This window comes from Gobio gobio (assembly GCF_949357685.1).
Source record: "Gobio gobio genome assembly, chromosome: 24".
Taxonomy (NCBI): Eukaryota; Metazoa; Chordata; class Actinopteri; order Cypriniformes; family Gobionidae; genus Gobio; species Gobio gobio.
In genome coordinates this window covers 5375806-5392499 of record NC_137120.1, presented here as the reverse complement: position 1 = coordinate 5392499, position 16694 = coordinate 5375806, and the positions used below count along the sequence as shown (strand labels likewise).

At 37.8% G+C, this 16694-nt stretch overlaps 1 protein-coding gene across 4 annotated transcripts in view; it reads right to left on the bottom strand.

Annotated features, from left to right (window-relative positions):
* Positions 1-6204: 6204 nt before the first annotated feature.
* Positions 6205-16694, bottom strand: part of pak2b (p21 protein (Cdc42/Rac)-activated kinase 2b) — a 21981-nt gene continuing 11491 nt past the window's right edge. For all 4 annotated transcript variants that reach the window (XM_079807593.1, XM_079807592.1, XM_079807594.1 and 1 more), the window contains 11 exons: positions 16567-16598; positions 15335-15457; positions 15097-15235; positions 14955-15018; positions 14841-14889; positions 14645-14757; positions 11874-11991; positions 11628-11727; positions 7446-7642; positions 7233-7370; positions 6205-7145 (listed from right to left, as the gene is read on the bottom strand). In XM_079807593.1, the coding sequence (XP_079663719.1) occupies positions 7059-7145; positions 7233-7370; positions 7446-7642; positions 11628-11727; positions 11874-11991; positions 14645-14757; positions 14841-14889; positions 14955-15018; positions 15097-15235; positions 15335-15457; positions 16567-16598 (1160 nt within the window). In that variant the 3' untranslated portion in view covers positions 6205-7058. The remainder of the gene's footprint in view (positions 7146-7232; positions 7371-7445; positions 7643-11627; positions 11728-11873; positions 11992-14644; positions 14758-14840; positions 14890-14954; positions 15019-15096; positions 15236-15334; positions 15458-16566; positions 16599-16694) is intronic.

Below are 16694 nucleotides of genomic sequence, written 5' to 3'. Positions count from 1 at the left end.
TAGGTTGAAAAACCCACTGACCTATTCAAGGCCACCTTTGAAAGTGCCTGTTTGCTTTGGCTCCCTCTGGTGGATTTCATTGTTTAAACTGGTCTATTGTTGCTCAATCGTTTTTTGCACAAACTAGCTTTTGAGATTGTAGTAGATGTGCACACTAACATATCAAGTACAACTGTAACTGAAATGCACACTCAGGTTTACCTGATCCGCAGGAAAACCAGCAGCTTGTGTCACATGAGGAGCCATTGCAGGGATGAACACCAGGCCTCGTTGGCGCAGTAGGCAGCGCGTCAGTCTCATAATCTGAAGGTCGTGAGTTCGAGCCTCACACGGGGCAAGATTTTTTATTTTGCAGGAGCACTTGTTGTTTGATGTTCCAGTCTGTGGGAAATACTAGAGTGAAATCCAGACATTACTACTTAAGCATTTGCATTGTTTTATCTCAGGTTTACTGATAAACACTGCCCCCTAGTGGGTCTCTTACCTAAGACCATAACATTTATCAAATAAAATATAAGATTTCTCAAACTACCATTATTTCTCAAAAGTTAATTAAAAAGCTAAATTAACCAAAATTAAAACATTAATAAACTACAGTATATGCATGATACTAAAATAACTAAAATTGAATAAAAGGTATGGACATATGAATAAAATGACCTAAGATGAACTCAAATTAAAACGAAAAACAGATTTTTTTTTTAAATAAAACAAGATTAAAAAATGATCATGTTAAGCTAATGCATTAACTAATGTTAACCTTGTAAAGTGTTACAGTCATTTTTTCGGTGAGCATTAACCTCTACCAGCAAAATCACAAATTACCTGTTTTATTCAACCTCTTATGATTATTAATGAAATTTCAATGCTAAAATATGAACGAAACATTAGCGACATTAACGCTTGTCCGAGACTAGAGGATTTTTTGAAGGGGCAAGCGAAAGAGAATTAGTTAAAGTATCCTGATTAAAACATCAAAAACAAAACATATCTAAGGAAACACCAAAATGCAAAAATAATTCTGCATTAAATCAGTGTAAGTGGTGATCGATAGTGGATAATAATATATAATGTACTGACGCAGCCTCTCGAGGAGAAATCGAAACAAATGAGCGCCACTAACATACTGCGGTAAAAATTACAAAATGTGGAGTTTTATATTTATAACACTGTAACAGTTAAAGGTTACATGGGGTGTTATTATACTACCCACCCTTAGGGGGCACTATTGTTCTTTTTTTTGCTACGGTTAAATACAGGTAACCTTCCCTTTAAAGATGTTCTGATTGGGAAACGTACGGTTTGATGCTCAATCAATCTACATTGCTTTGGGTCTTCGATTATGGACCATAGTTATGGGATAATAACGGGTTCTGGAGTATTGAATATGGTTGAAGAACTATTTCCATCTATGGACTGTGACATTTAAGTATCACCACACTCATTGCATCCGACCTCTCAGTCATATCCTACTATTTATATTGTATTTCTATGTATATTTGTGTATAGGTTATAGGGGTTATTTGTAAAATTGGTTTATTGTCTTACTTTGCGTACTTAATTATTTGTTATTTCACTGTTGTTGTATTTGTCATAATATATCTCTAAGGAAATCAGTTCACCTCAACCAGTTTAAAGATCGTGATAAGTTGATATGTAGATCCCTCCCAAAAATACTTTCAAATATATAGTAAACTTTTACTCATAAAAGTACTAGTTTGTTATAATACATGCTACAGTTGTACGATCAAGAGTGCTGTTTTCCTGAATACCATCACGATTGAAAACGTGACAGATTTCATACGCCAGTTCCATAAACAATTAGCCTAATTAACATTAAGTCACTTACATTTTAGACGCCATATTGACTGTTTTTGTTCTATTTCAGCAGCGAGAATAGTTCAATTTTCCAGTTTAAATTATTTAATTTGATTGGTAAAAGCCCTTTAGCGTCTTATTCTAGTTTAATTTATTTATCAAATTTAACAATATAAAATGAAAACATAAGCATAGCCTATATTTCATAAGATTAGGGGGAAAATGCCCTTTATAAAAGGTCAAAATATCACAAATATGCCAAAGCTGACTGAACACTGAATATTGCTTCAGGAAAGTATATTTAACAACACACAAAAAAAAGCTATTTTTTTACTCGGGCAAGTGAATGACCGATTTACTTGTCATGAACAGGCTTAAGGCCTGTTCACACCGGGATGATTTTCGCACGCGTTTATCGCCGACGTTTAACGCCTCGGGACTAAACAATGGGCGCCAATATGAGTGTTCACACCGACGCGCAAAACGCCAGGCGTAAAAGCGTCATTTTTAAAAAAACGCCTCGGGTTTGTTTTTTTATTTTGACGCGGCACGTAAAAAACTGTCCGACCAATGAGATCGGCGCTTTTGTTCACGTGCCTGGAGTTGCTGAAGTGACAGTAAAACACGACTTGGTGGCGCTCAAGCACAAAACGCTCTTGCCGAGCACACATTGATACGACGAAGAAGTAGTAAGTAGACAAAGAAGAAGATGAACTGCTAATGCTGCTTGCCAGTTAGCAAAAAGTGTGTGAATGGTTTTGTCCATATACATAATATGTCTATGGTTTTGGCAAGCACGTAAATACGGTCTCTCTTCTCCTTCTGTGTGACAAGCGAGTGTCAGAGGCTTAAAGTGCCGCAGCACCATCTTGTGTACCGGGAGCGCATCGACTGAATGTGCACGTTCACTCGGCGCAGCGCCAGTGAAAATCGCTTGGGTGTGAACACTCAAGACGCGCCGAAAAACGGCACGAAAAACGCTGGCGATAAGCGCGCGCGATATTCGTCCCGGTGTGTACAGGCCTTTAAGGTCGAGACCTGCTGTCACAGAGACAAAACAGTTGGCCAGTACGGGGATCGAACCCGCGACCTTGGCGTTATTAGCACCACGCTCTAACCAACTGAGCTAACCGGCCTGGGAGAGCAAGCGCAGAAATCAGTGCCTAAAAATAACACAGTAGTGAGATTGCGTAAAATGGACTTAATTTTTTTTTGTACATTTTGTCTTTAAAGTCAGTGGGACAACAAAGACATGCCAAATCCTAGAAAAAGTAAAAAGTAAAAGAGAAGCAAAGGTCTTTTTTTTTTTCTTAAGTGAACTAATCTACTAGCGAGCTTTTGTCTTTAATAAAAATTGTAACAAAATGTTATTTGTCAGTGATCATAGGTTTATATATACACAGGGGAGTTTATAAAAGAGTTGTCCAATGAACACACATGGAGAAAAAGTGTTTTCTCCCCGTCGGGGAATCGAACCCCGGTCTCCCGCGTGACAGGCGGGGATACTTACCACTATACTAACGAGGAGTGGTGGTGACGGCAGCACAATGCCCATATGTTGCAACACCTGGGTCAATGCCGTGAATGTCTAATTATGATTTGTTCAAGATTTGATTTTGTTTTGATATTTAAAAAAGAGGCAAAACAGGTTTTGCAGTGTTTTAGTTACAACATAACACTGTTTTAACTCAAATCTTACCTTAACGTTGCATTGCAGCACTTCTTATGTTGAGGTCTCCTGATCGGAATCTCTTGCGTTGAAGCACTTGTTATTTCTATGCAGGGTCTGAAATAGAAATTAGCACACTATATATCACAATTTGTTGTTGGACATCAAATGCAAGCAAGAAATTGCTGTAAGTACAGTAAATGCAATGTGATCTTATTAGAGAGTGCCATACAGTGATTTGTTATGTGAATTAATAAACACAAATAAACACACTTGGACACAAATTTAAAAAAAAGCATTTGTTTTTAAGTGTGTAAAATATCTCCAAAACAAGCTGCTGCATTGGCCGGGAATCGAACCCGGGCCTCCCGCGTGGCAGGCGAGAATTCTACCACTGAACCACCAATGCTTGCATGATGGTGGATTTGGTGCGCAACATTTTGTGCTGTCACAGTATCAGCACTGCACTACAGAAAACATGTTCTCTGTGCATTTATCCATCACTACAAATCTCAGTAGTCAACAGGACGAACCTTAAAATGAGGACTAACCTTAAAATACTCACCTCCAACAGCGTCTCAATGTCCCAACAGGATGGCTCCCCTTTGAGAAGAGAAAAAATACATGAATGCAACTTATAAATAATAGCATGATGTCCCTACTGACCTTAAACATCTTAGACCTATAATGTTGTTAAAACTGTTTGGAAAAAAATCGAGCTATCTTTACAAACAAACAAACAAACGTTTTTGGAGTTTGGGATTCAACCATTAGGTGGCGCTCCAACCCAACGATTTATATGCTATGCTTCAAATGCATATTGCACTGATAATTCTATTGGATTAAAGTTATGTTTTACTTTGATTTCACGTAGTTAAATGACAACGGTGATTGATTTCACTCAATATTAATGGTTATTACAAACAGACCAAGGGTTTGACAGCTCAAGATCTGGAGTTCTGAGATCAATGTTTGCAATCTACTGGATCTACTGAGCAAACTTAAGCTTTAAACGTGTATCAAAGCTAGTAAGAAAGCCTGCTGCTGCTATAATAACAACAATACAATATTTATTATGTATGTGATATATATATATATATGTGTGTGTGTGTGTGTGTGTGTGTGTTGAAAGATATTTGTGTGTTGTAAACTGCACTTCGGCTGATCTGACCAATAATAATCTAGACACCCAAGTTAAAAACTCATACATTTACTTAAAACAAAAACAAATATCGATTTTTGTTGTTATTTCACTTACGTTAGTGGGCCCACTGAGACTTACCTTAAGATGGAGCTCGCTAACTACAATGCTAATAAACAAACGTTTAAATCGATTAAAACAAGTCAAAAAACGTATCTTAATAAAAGAACATTAAAGAGTTTATTAAAGAAGCCCTCCTAAACGAGATTAAGGATTAAATCGTTTCAATTCTATTAAAAAGTCGTCGCGACAACGACAAGGCCATCGTTTTTCTCTACGCACTTTCGATCGAGTCAAAACTGAACGACGTTTTTATGAAACTAAGATGAAAATCTTACGGATAAAAACTTTGTTTCACAGAAACCCCTTTAACTACGAAAAATTTGCCATTTCAGTTGTCGAACAAATGTAACGTTAAATATTTTTTGGGTACTCACCAAAAAGGACCGCCCGTAATATTCTCAACTTAAATGCTGATTTTGACGCGAAATTAATTAAATAACCTTAGTGTTTCATTCAGGCGTGATTTCGAGATAAAAATGGGCAACTTTAAACAGAAAGAATCGGTGATTTCATCTTCGCTGGTCTTCGTGACGGCGCTCGTGGACTGAGTGACTGCTTACGCGACCGTTGATGTTTAAATTTTTCTGGCGGCAAAGAAAATTAAATTGAACGTAGCGCCCCCAAAATGTACATTTTTGTATATGAAACATGCTTGTCAGGTTTTTTTTTTTTTTTTTTGCAAGTGTAAAACAGATATTAAAAGTAACTATAATAAAGGAAACATGTGACTTAATTCAACACGTGACTTAATAAAGGCATGGATTATTAACAACTATAATAATTATTCCAACTACGTTGTACTTTTTCATGACCCAATCATGTTTTAATACATTGGGTAACAATATATTTAAATATTTCTAAATGTGGAAATCCTGTAAATTAAAAATGCCACACTTTTAAGTGAACATAAGATGAATTCACATAAATTTTTGCTTTAGTTTGAGGTGTTTTTAACTAACAAAAGTTAGGTCCTTTATGATATCCACCTACAGAAAGTAAGATTATTTTTGATGGGAAAACAAGTATTGATTTTATGAATTTCTTATGACTTGTAAAATAAGTTTGTCCCGCTCTTAAAACAGTCCACACCGTTGGATAATATATCAGATGCCAAAATATAAAATTCAAATAAAAGTCAAATAGTACACATATTATTAAGTGTAAAAAATAGCTTAAAGTTGACATTCCTATGCAACTTAACTCACTAAGCAAATAAGTGTATAAATAAATTAAGCTATAATTACATTAATTAAGTTTAAATGCTTTAGCTTAACCATAATATTTGTGAAAGGTTACGAAACCCTTTTAAAGAAAAAATCCTTACATTTCAACACATATTCATTTAGTTCATATTCACATAGACTCAAATGGTGCTGAACAGAAATGACCCCATTAACTCATGAGAAGGTTTAAACAGACTATAAAAGCTCCCTAGAGAGAGTTTATTCTAATCTCAAGTTTCAAGTCCTCTTTTAATGAAGAACAAGAGATGTACACAATGTTGCAATGACTGTATTGTTCACAGAATTTGCAGGAATCCGGCTTTTACTTGCAAAACAAGTGACTGAAAAGCATAAAAATAGTTATCAATTCTTACATCAACTGCATTTACTTCGTAATAAACTGTTAGTTACTAAAACAACAAGAAAAGTGTTCATGTACACAAACATACACATCTAATCTACGTGTCCTGCTTTCGGTTAACTACATCAACTGAAATGCTACGCTTCTTCGAAGTACGTCATATACACATTTCATCACATGAAAGTTTTGTCTCAGGTTAGAGGAAGTTCAATGGCAAAAATATGCCTCTTTAGACAAAGTATAAAGGTGTTCGCTTGAATAACAACAAAGGCACGAGTGACTACAAAAAATCATTCACTGCTTGCAGTTGGTGTGTATCAGTAAGGTGCTCTTCCCTTCGGGTCAAGAACAGGAGTAGGCTACACAGTTTTCAGTCATGATTCTGGCTACAGAAAGACTAACAAAAGGTCTCCAGCTGGATCAGAAATCCCCATAATTGATTTTGGTCATCAACTATGGAGCATATGAGGTCTACAGAAGCCAAAGAGTGGAAGAGTTCATACATAAAACACAGACAAAGTCCCACAAGAATCTAAGGAGAGCAGGAGGACATCTAATCGCCCTCAATACCACAGGCCAATACAGGTTTAAAAACAGGCAAAGACCCAAATGAAATGCTTGGAGTTTCTTTTTGGCAACACTGAAATGTTGATGACACACTGGTAAAAACACCTGGCACAGATTTCGAGAGTGTTCAGCAATCCGCTCGTTCGGAGCGAGAGGCTAGCGGTTGTTCTTCATGGCGTCCTTGGCAGCCAAAATGAGAGGAGTGAGACTCGAGAGAGGTTTGGCCAACTTCAGGAAGGGATGCTGTAAACGACAGGTTTGATCAGTGAACAAGTTCACACAAGTCATGCTGTTCGTTAAATCGCTAGTACTAGTCGCTGGCTAGTTTACCTGCAAAAGCTCTTTGCTTCCACCCCTCTTCTCCACGTCCATTTCCAGACAGCGACTCAGAAAGTCTCGGAAGATTGGCGACAACTTTTCAGGACTCTGCAACTCTGGAGTCCCATTGGTGGCAATCAGGTAGAGCGCCTGAGGAAGTGAGATTTTAGTCGGCAATTCAAATTGAGCCTCAAACATCTCGGAGAATCAATGACACAAACATACCCTCAGAGGATTCTCATTGAGGTACGGCGGTTCTCCCTCCACCATCTCGATGGCCATGATGCCCAGGGACCAGATATCGACTTTGGGTCCGTAGGCTTTGCGCGTCACGACCTCCGGAGCCATCCAATATGGCGTGCCCACCATTGTGCTCCTCTTGCTCTGTTCAGGAGTGATCTGCGCACAAAATCCGAAGTCCGCTGCGAAGGAGACAAAACAAAGTTTAGAGACAGTTCTAGACCTGGTTTGTCTAATTTCATTGACAACTTAAGGTCTTGAGGACTTTTCATAAGCAAAATCACCAGAATACCCCCCCCCCATGTCATCCAAGATATTCATGTCTTTCTTTCTTCAGTCGGAAAGAAATTAATGATTTTGAAGAAAACATTCCAAGATTTTTCTAAATATAGTGAACTTCAACGACAACCAATGGGTGGAAGGTACAAATTGCAGTTTCAAAGAGCTCTACACGATCCCAGCCGAGGAATAAGGGTCTTATCTAGCGAAACGATCTGTAATTTTCAAAAAAAACAAAAGAAACCTTAGTGTACACTCACCTAAAGGATTATTAGGAACACACACTAATACTGTGTTTGACCCCCTTTCGCCTTCAGAACTGCCTTAATTCAACGTGGCATTGATTCAACAAGGTGCTGAAAGCATTCTTTAGAAATGTTGGCCCATATTGATAGGAGAGCATCTTGCAGTTGATGGAGATTTGTGGGTTGCACATCCAGGGCACGAAGCTCCCGTTCCACCACATCCCAAAGATGCTCTATTGGGTTGAGATCTGGTGACTGTGGGGGCCATTTTAGTCCAGTGAACTCATTGTCATGTTCAAGAAACTAATTTGAAATGATTCGAGCTTTGTGACATAGTGCATTATCCTGCTGGAAGTAGCCATCAGAGGATGGGGACATGGTGCTCATAAAGGGATGGACATGGTCAGAAACAATGCTCAGGTAGGCCGTGGCATTTAAACCATGCCTAATTGGCACTAAGGGGCCTAAAGTGTACCAAGAAAACATCCCCCACACCATTACACCACCACCACCAGCCTGCACAGTGGTAACAAGGCATGATGGATCCATGTTCTCATTCTGTTTACGCCAAATTCTGACTCTACCATCTGAATGTCTCAACAGAAATCCAGACTCATCAGACCAGGCAACATTTTTCCAGTCTTCAACCGTCCAATTTTGGTGAGCTTGTGCAAATTGTAGCCTCTTTTTCCTATTTGTAGTGGAGATGAGTGGTACCCTGTGGGGTCTTCTGCTGTTGTAGCCCATCTGCCTCAAGGTTGTGTGTGTTGTGGCTTCACAAATGCTTTGCTGCATACCTCGGTTGTAACGAGTGGTTATTTCAGTCAAAGTTGCTCTTCTATCAGCTTGAATCAGTCGGCCCATTCTCCTCTGACCTCTAGCATCAACAAGGCATTTTCGCCCACAGGACTGCCGCATACTGGATGCTTTTCCGTTTTCACACCATTCTTTGAAAACCCTAGAAATGGTGGTGCGTGAAAATCCCAGTAACTGAGCAGATTGTGAAATACTCAGACCGGCCCGTCTGGCACCAACAACCATGCCACGCTCAAAATTGCTTAAATCACCTTTCTTTCCCATTCTGACATTCAGTGTGGAGTTCAGGAGATTGTCTTGACCAGGACCACACCCCTAAATGCATTGAAGCAACTGCCATGTGATTGGTTGATTAGATAATTGCATTAATGAGAAATTGAATAGGTGTTCCTAATAATCCTTTAGGTGAGTGTATATACTTGGCACTAGCGTCCACGACTTCACACATGCGTGACGTGACGTTCGTCTGTGTACTCCTGTTCAGAAAGGTAGGATAGGGCGAAAAACACATCTAATTTTCTCATCATCTTCAAAATCGTCCAACATTATTGTTTTACCTTTTTTTTGTAAAGGGCGTTTGACTTGGTCTTTGCACATTCGCTATGTAAACACTGGCACGGTACTTCCGCCTACGTTCACGCATAACCTTTCCAACGTGATTACGTAATGCGTGAAGTCGTGGACGCTAGTGCAAGACGAGCATTTGTCGTTAAAAAGTATATCATTTTTTTATTTATTTGAGGAAATAACCGATGGTTTTGCTAGACCGTTATTCCTCGGCTGGGATCCTGTCGAGCTCTTTGAAGCTGCAATTTGGACCTTTAACCCGCTGGTTCCCATCAAAGTCCACTATATTGAGGAAAATCCTGGAAATTTCTTTTCGACTGAAGAAAGAAAGACCCAAATGGATACAAATAGATACAAAAATGGCCCCCATTTATGAAGCATGAGCAAATTGTTCATTGAGTTTCGTAAATTAAATGGGACAATTGACAAAAAATATTGTTTCATAACCAACCTCATGATTGAGGCACATTTAAAAACTGGTTTTAATTGGCGTCTAATTAAATGCCAACTACTATGACTCAATTATCCATTTTATTTGTAGGGACCTATGAAATCTATTTATTTATTTTTTGTTCCAAATTCCAAATTGGACTCCATTTTAAATGGTTAAAGCTGCACTATGTAACTTTTCTGTCCGCTAGAGGTCGCCTGTTCAAAACGAAGGCGTAGTTTGATGACGCCACGTTTGAGCGCAGAATCTTGGGACATGTGGTCTTCACCTCACAGCCGGTGGGAAAGAATCGGGATAGGACTCGGGCAAAAATCATGTTGATGGATGAGATTATTAACGTTACTGTAGTCTGAAGCAGAGCAGGACGAGTGTTGAGGAGCTGAGGAACCGCTGGAGCGATTGTTAATAAGAAGAGCGAAACACACGCCTCGCGAGCAGCGGGACTTTTATAATGCCAGTCGCCCGGGCCACTTCCGCTCCTCCGCTCATGAGTGTGAGGTAACGCAACTCTGTTGATCATATTAGACACATCTGAGTGTGTTGATGATGGGATGGCGTTACTCTGTGCGTTCTCTCAGCGGCTGCTATGACACTTGTTCACACTGCAGTGAGAGTCAAGCGCTTCTGCAGAATAAAACCGGAAACCGAGGGGAACGCAGATAAGATGTCATCGACAGGCAACTTCCTCACACGTCTCGGTTCCTCGGTTAAAAAAGCAATTTATCACGATTTACAAATAGTTGGAAACATTTGAGATATTGCAAGTACTCAACTGAACAAAATATATAACACTGGCCTAGTGGTTTTTGTATATATTTTACTGAAAAAATATTACATAATGCACCTTTAAATAAAATTTTTGTAATCAAAAAGCTATAGTAAAATGTATTAAAAGTTTAACAAAAATTGCATGTTTAAGGCCCTATGAAATACATTTAGGGTTTTTTTGTGTTTTCTGTTTTAAGTTTGGATTCCATTCTAATGGTTTAATTCAACTTTAATAGCCAAAAAGCACATCTAATTAATTGAATTCATAAAAACATCCACTATTATCAAATGAAGGCATAAAACATGAATTTAATTTTTTAGTTTGTCAAACAAAGTGCTGCACAACAGAGCTTTACTGTTAAAATTAAAACATGGAAGAAAAATTAATATTCCTTAAATATTTGTATTAAATATTATTATTAGTGTAGTATTATTATTACTACTATTATTTAAGCTATTGAGACGTAGCTTAAATTCTACTGTACAACTCTACAGTAATATATTTGTGTCACAATTTCTTAACGTTAAACCGAAGTTTTATTTTGATGGGTTGCCATGAATATTCACAGACTTTTTATTTATTCATCGAAAATGTGACAAATTCCGTGAAATTCTGCGTTATACAGTAAATTCCTTTTTTATGACTGGATTCTGTCCGCCTTCCGTCTGTATCGAGGAAATCATAGGCCCCTATATTTTAGGCTAGTTTGCCTCACACTGCATGTCTAGGGTGAAACACTTCTGAAGAAAGGTTGAGATGATGACGTTGGCTGTGACATGAACGTCTGTCATTGGTCTGTTGGCACGTCTATAGTGAACAGTCTGCAGTTTCTTTAGTTTTTTCTTTTTTACTCACAAGAGCTCTACTGTTCAGAACGAGCTGCTAAACCAACCCAAACATGAGGCTTTGTGAGTCTAAGAGAACCAGGTGTGAAGGCACCTTTCAGCGAGTTCGCACCACAATCAGCATCTTTGTTCTGATCTAACTGAACGTCATGCTAAAGCAAAGTCGTAAAAACCAGAGCACTAGCGTGCACATACTGAGCTTGACTGAACCGTCCATTCCCAGAAGCACGTTGTCACTCTTGATGTCTCGATGAATGACTTGATTAGCGTGCAGAAACTCCAGTGCTTGCAAACACTGTGAGATAACAGAGGAAAGAGGAAATTAGTTAAGCAACTTGGTTACTTCCTGTTAACATATACCCTTAATTTAGAGCACAGTTCAGCTGTGGATTATCATCAGGGTTTCCACCTAAACCAAAAGTAGTTAATTTAGCAGCGCACCTCTCGGCACACAGCGGCGATCTGAGCCTCGTCCATGCACGTCTCAGTTACGACATCTGTGAGCGAGCCGCCAGCCAAATACTCCATCACGACGAACAGCTCCTCACCTACCAGAAAACTGTAGCAGACGCACAATTAACACTCTTAAAACTTCACGGCATCATTAGCTGTGTCCATCCAAAGTTACGAACTTAATTCGTGCGAAATCGCATAAAACAATCATGAATTAAGCACCGAGTTAAAGAAAACAAAATGGACACTTCCTGGGCAACTGGCGCAAAGTATCAATAATAAAACGCACATATTAAATTACGTTTTTTTCTTACATTACGCAAAAGCGCCATAAGAAACGCAGTTATGCAATCATATGATCGGTTGAGGTAAAAGACCATAAAGGGAAAAATAGGGGTGTGACGAGCGCTCATGTCACGATATCTCGCAATATGAAAACATGACGATATTTCTCGTTGAGGTGAAAGCGGTCTCGCGATACCAGCATGACGGAGTTGAGTTTGTGGCAAAACCTTTTACAGGGTTTGCATTATATTCAGGGCTTAAAAACTGAAAATAATATCAATCGGTTCACTCCGAGCAGAATCGATATTTTAACGTTTCCGTTTTGGCGTTCCTCATTAAACATTACTGTTCCAAAAACGGTTTGATTTGAAAAAAATAACGGTTAATAACGTTATTTTAATTTAGCCTATACTTTAAACAAATATGTATAAATAAAGACTTATTTTCACTCAATAATAATATAACGCATGATAATTAAACTTGAATATTTATTTCATAACATTTTTAAAACCACAACAGAAATACATGCATTAATTACAAAGCATAAACAGCGGGACAAATATTGACCTGTTTTAATGGAGCGGAAAGTGGCCCTCTATATGCCTATTCTTTTATTCTTTTGCCTATTAACTTTTTTTTCAACACGACTTGTTTTAAAAATTGCATGAATAAAGAATAAATAAACTGGATAACCATTAATGCACCGCCAACTGCTAATTTCAAAGCAAACTCTGCGCAACACGTCCTTGCATCACATAATCAAATTCAGTCAGCTAATAAAACTTGATCATTTAATGCAATATAACATACCATTTAATACGAAGCATCAACCGTCTATATAGAAAACATTTACCTGTATTGGCAATCTGAAAGACTATAGGAAAAATGTTTGATAGATGCTAGTAGCCTGCTTGGATAGGCTTAAACGAAATCCACAAACTAGCCTAAATCAGACTATTTGAGCTTAAAGTATGTACTACTTATTTAAACATTTGAAAAGAATGTCCTCCAATACCTGCGCTTTCATTGTAGACCTCAGTGGGGAAAGAAATGTACTTGAGGCATGTAAATGCGCGCTCTACACTGACTTGCGTTACCGGTAGATCCATAGATGACATTTCACTCACGCTTGATCCGTCAACGTCACACGCTGGACTACTCTATTCATGATTGGTCACTGCCAAATTAAAATATTAAAGAGAACGATAAAATAACGTAATTAACCGGTTAATGGTCATTTCAAATTAACGTTTCTGTTCAGAACGATTCAAATTGATTTTGATTTTGTTTTCGTTTTTGTTCCTCTTAAAATTTCGTTCGTTTCCGGTTTTCGTTCCTTGAACCGGTTCAGAGCCCTGATTATATTGTTCTGTCTTTGACTGCGTATGACAATTAAATAAATATATGCGCTGCAGGTTTCAGACTGAAGTGTGGCGCTTTCATTTTTTACATGCACGTTACAGTTTCTTCCAGCGTCTCAGAGCGGCTCCGTTCACAGTAAATGCTAAACTCAGTCTCCACATGTGCTGTCTATTTGGCTTTACAATAACGTGCATTTGGGAACGCATATAAAGTCTGACGCGCTTTGTGTTTCATAGCGGAATGTACCGCTCACTCTGTTTCCGCTCCACTATTTCTAGATGAAATGCGTTATTCAGTGCTGTAATTTGGGGCAACTGGTAGAAGTTTTCCATGCAGAGAGAGCAGACCCGACTAATCAATAACGAGAATCACTGTCGATGATTTGCATTATCGATTAGTTGTTGCAGCCCCAATGCACATATTTTATCAAATAAAAAAATATCCGCTTTTAAAGGGTTTTAATGCAAATTTTAACCACATCTTGGCACTTCCTTCCAGCTCTTTTTTATGCAATGTCTCTACTTTCCAATTATTAAAGGGTTAGTTCACCCAAAAATGAAAATTATGTCATTAATTACTTTCCCTCATGACGTTCGACACCTGTCAGACCTCCGTTCATCTTCGGGAACACAAATGAAGATATTTTAGTTGAAGCGTTATGAATCAGTGAGCCGAATCATGATTCGGATCGCGTGTCAAACCGCCAAACTGCTGAAATTTGGCGATTCAAACTGATTCGACTCACTGATTCATAACGCTTCGAAGCTTCATGATGCCATGTTTTGAAATCGTCATCACTATGTAAGTCGTTATTTAGGGTTTTTTTGCGCACAAAAACTATTCTCGCCCATTCATAAAGTTATTGTAAAACCACTGTAGTGAGATGGACTTTGTAACGACGTCTTTAGTGCCTTTAAGGGTTTTGAGAGTGTAAAGTGCCATTGAGCCAATGGAGGCCATCAGATTTACACTAAAATATCTTCATTTGTGTTCTGAAGATGAACGGAGGTCTGACGGGTGTCGAACGACATGAGGGTGAGTAATTAATGACAGAATTTTCCTTTTTGGGTGAACTAACCCTTTAAGGTCAAGTTGACTTGACGGATGTTTACCTGTCTAAGAAGTTAACGATGTTTGGGTTTTTCAGCTCCTTCATCACGAGAATTTCATTGATGATTAGCTCTTTCTTGGGCTGCTTCTGCAGGTTGATCTGTTTGATGGCCACCTGAGAGACAGACACACATCGAGTTGACGCGAGCGTGGAAAAACGTCAGAAAAACAAATCCATTTCTCTCTCTTTTGCATTACCTCCTGTCCAGTGGCAACGTCGATGGCGGTGAACACCGTTCCCGAAGCTCTGTGGAAAGACAGTTATTGATCTCAGTCCATGAACATGAACATGTCAAAATTAATCGGACCTACCCTTGTCCGATCTTCTCATATCGTGTATATTTCTTTTTCGGATCTCCAATACTGACGATGGTTCCTGTCGGAGAACCAACACATGATTTGAGTCGCGCAAAAAAATGTAACTGCACAAAGAGCGATGTGTAAAGAGCCGTACTGAGCTTGTCCATGATCTCCTCGTCGGTCATCTTGCCCTTTTTGGGTCTCTGTCGGTCGGTGGCCTTCGACGCGACCTCTGTGTCCGGAGACGTCACGGGGGGAGGGAGGGGGTCGATGACCGATGGTCGCGTGTACACCTGAAACCACTCCAAATGTGAATCAAATCTATAATAGCTCGCGTTTATTTAGACTACTCTTGCATTTTTAGGTGAACTATTCCTTTAATGTCTTCTTACGCTCTTGGTGTGCTCTGGTCGGGGTGCGACCACAGGCGGTGGCGCCTCCTCATCGTCGTCGTCTTCATCATCATCATCCTCCGTTTTGATTGGGGACGAAGGCTCTGGTGTTTTTTTGACAGGCTTAGGTTTTAGGGAGGGAAAGCAGTGTGATTATATTCGGAAAGGAACCTGCCCTTTAGTCAGCGTTTTTGTTATTCATTGCAGGTTAACTCAAACTAAAACCATGAAAAGCCTTTGTGTTATAAAACAAACAAACATTAACTTTAAATAGAGTAATTATATCAGGGTTATTAAAGTTTACTGAAACTAAACCATTCAAAACATTATTGTTGCTTAAAATAATATAAACATTAACAGAAATAAAATGATATAAAAACAACTTTTTGGCCAGCTGCCAAAATATTTCATTATAATTTAATATAATTAAAAAAAAAAAAACTAAATTACTATACGTTATTTGAAATAAAATGAAGTTTATATTAGGGTTATAGTTAACTAAAACTAAATCATATTAAAAAAAAAAACATTTGTTGCTTTAAATAATATAAACATTAACAGAAATACAATTTAAAAACTTAAACTTTAGCTAGTGGCCAACATTTCATTTAGATTAACTTAAATGTACTAAAGTAACTAAAACTTAATTTTTTTTTTTTTTTTATAAAAACTATAGACATAAAAAAAGGAAAAATTTATAAAATGGGGAAATTACTATAAAGTTTTATTTGAAATAATAAATATAAGTTAAATTTAATGAACAAACAAAAACCAAAACAACTTTCAAACGTTAACCGAAATAAAATAAAATCTTAAACTAAAATGTACTTTATATCAGCTAGTTGCCAACATTTTACATTAGTTTACCTTGATGTACTAAAATAACTAAAACTGAAATAAAAATAAATGAAAACTGTACAGACATTTATAAAAAAAAACTAAAAAAAAAACATAAAAACACAACAAAATAAATAAAATTAAATATAAAAATAAAAATATGAATAAATAAAAAACATGATACTAAATAACACTGGTTTATATTTCAGCCGAAGAAACGTTTCACATTACAACTAAAACATATAAAATAAAAAATAAAATAAAATGAATAGTAAAACTAAAAACTAATAAAAGACAACAAAGTTACAAAAACTTTACCTAAAATGAAAACGGAGAACACAAAAATGAAAACGAATTGTGAAATGAGCTCTAACAGCATCTGTAAAATAACGTACCGATTGTTCACCAGAGGGAAATCCGTCCTTCTCTACACAAACAAGAGGAGAAAAGCACAGCGGTCAGTACGACGTGACATTCTCATATCAGCATCAAACACACACACACACACACACACACACACACA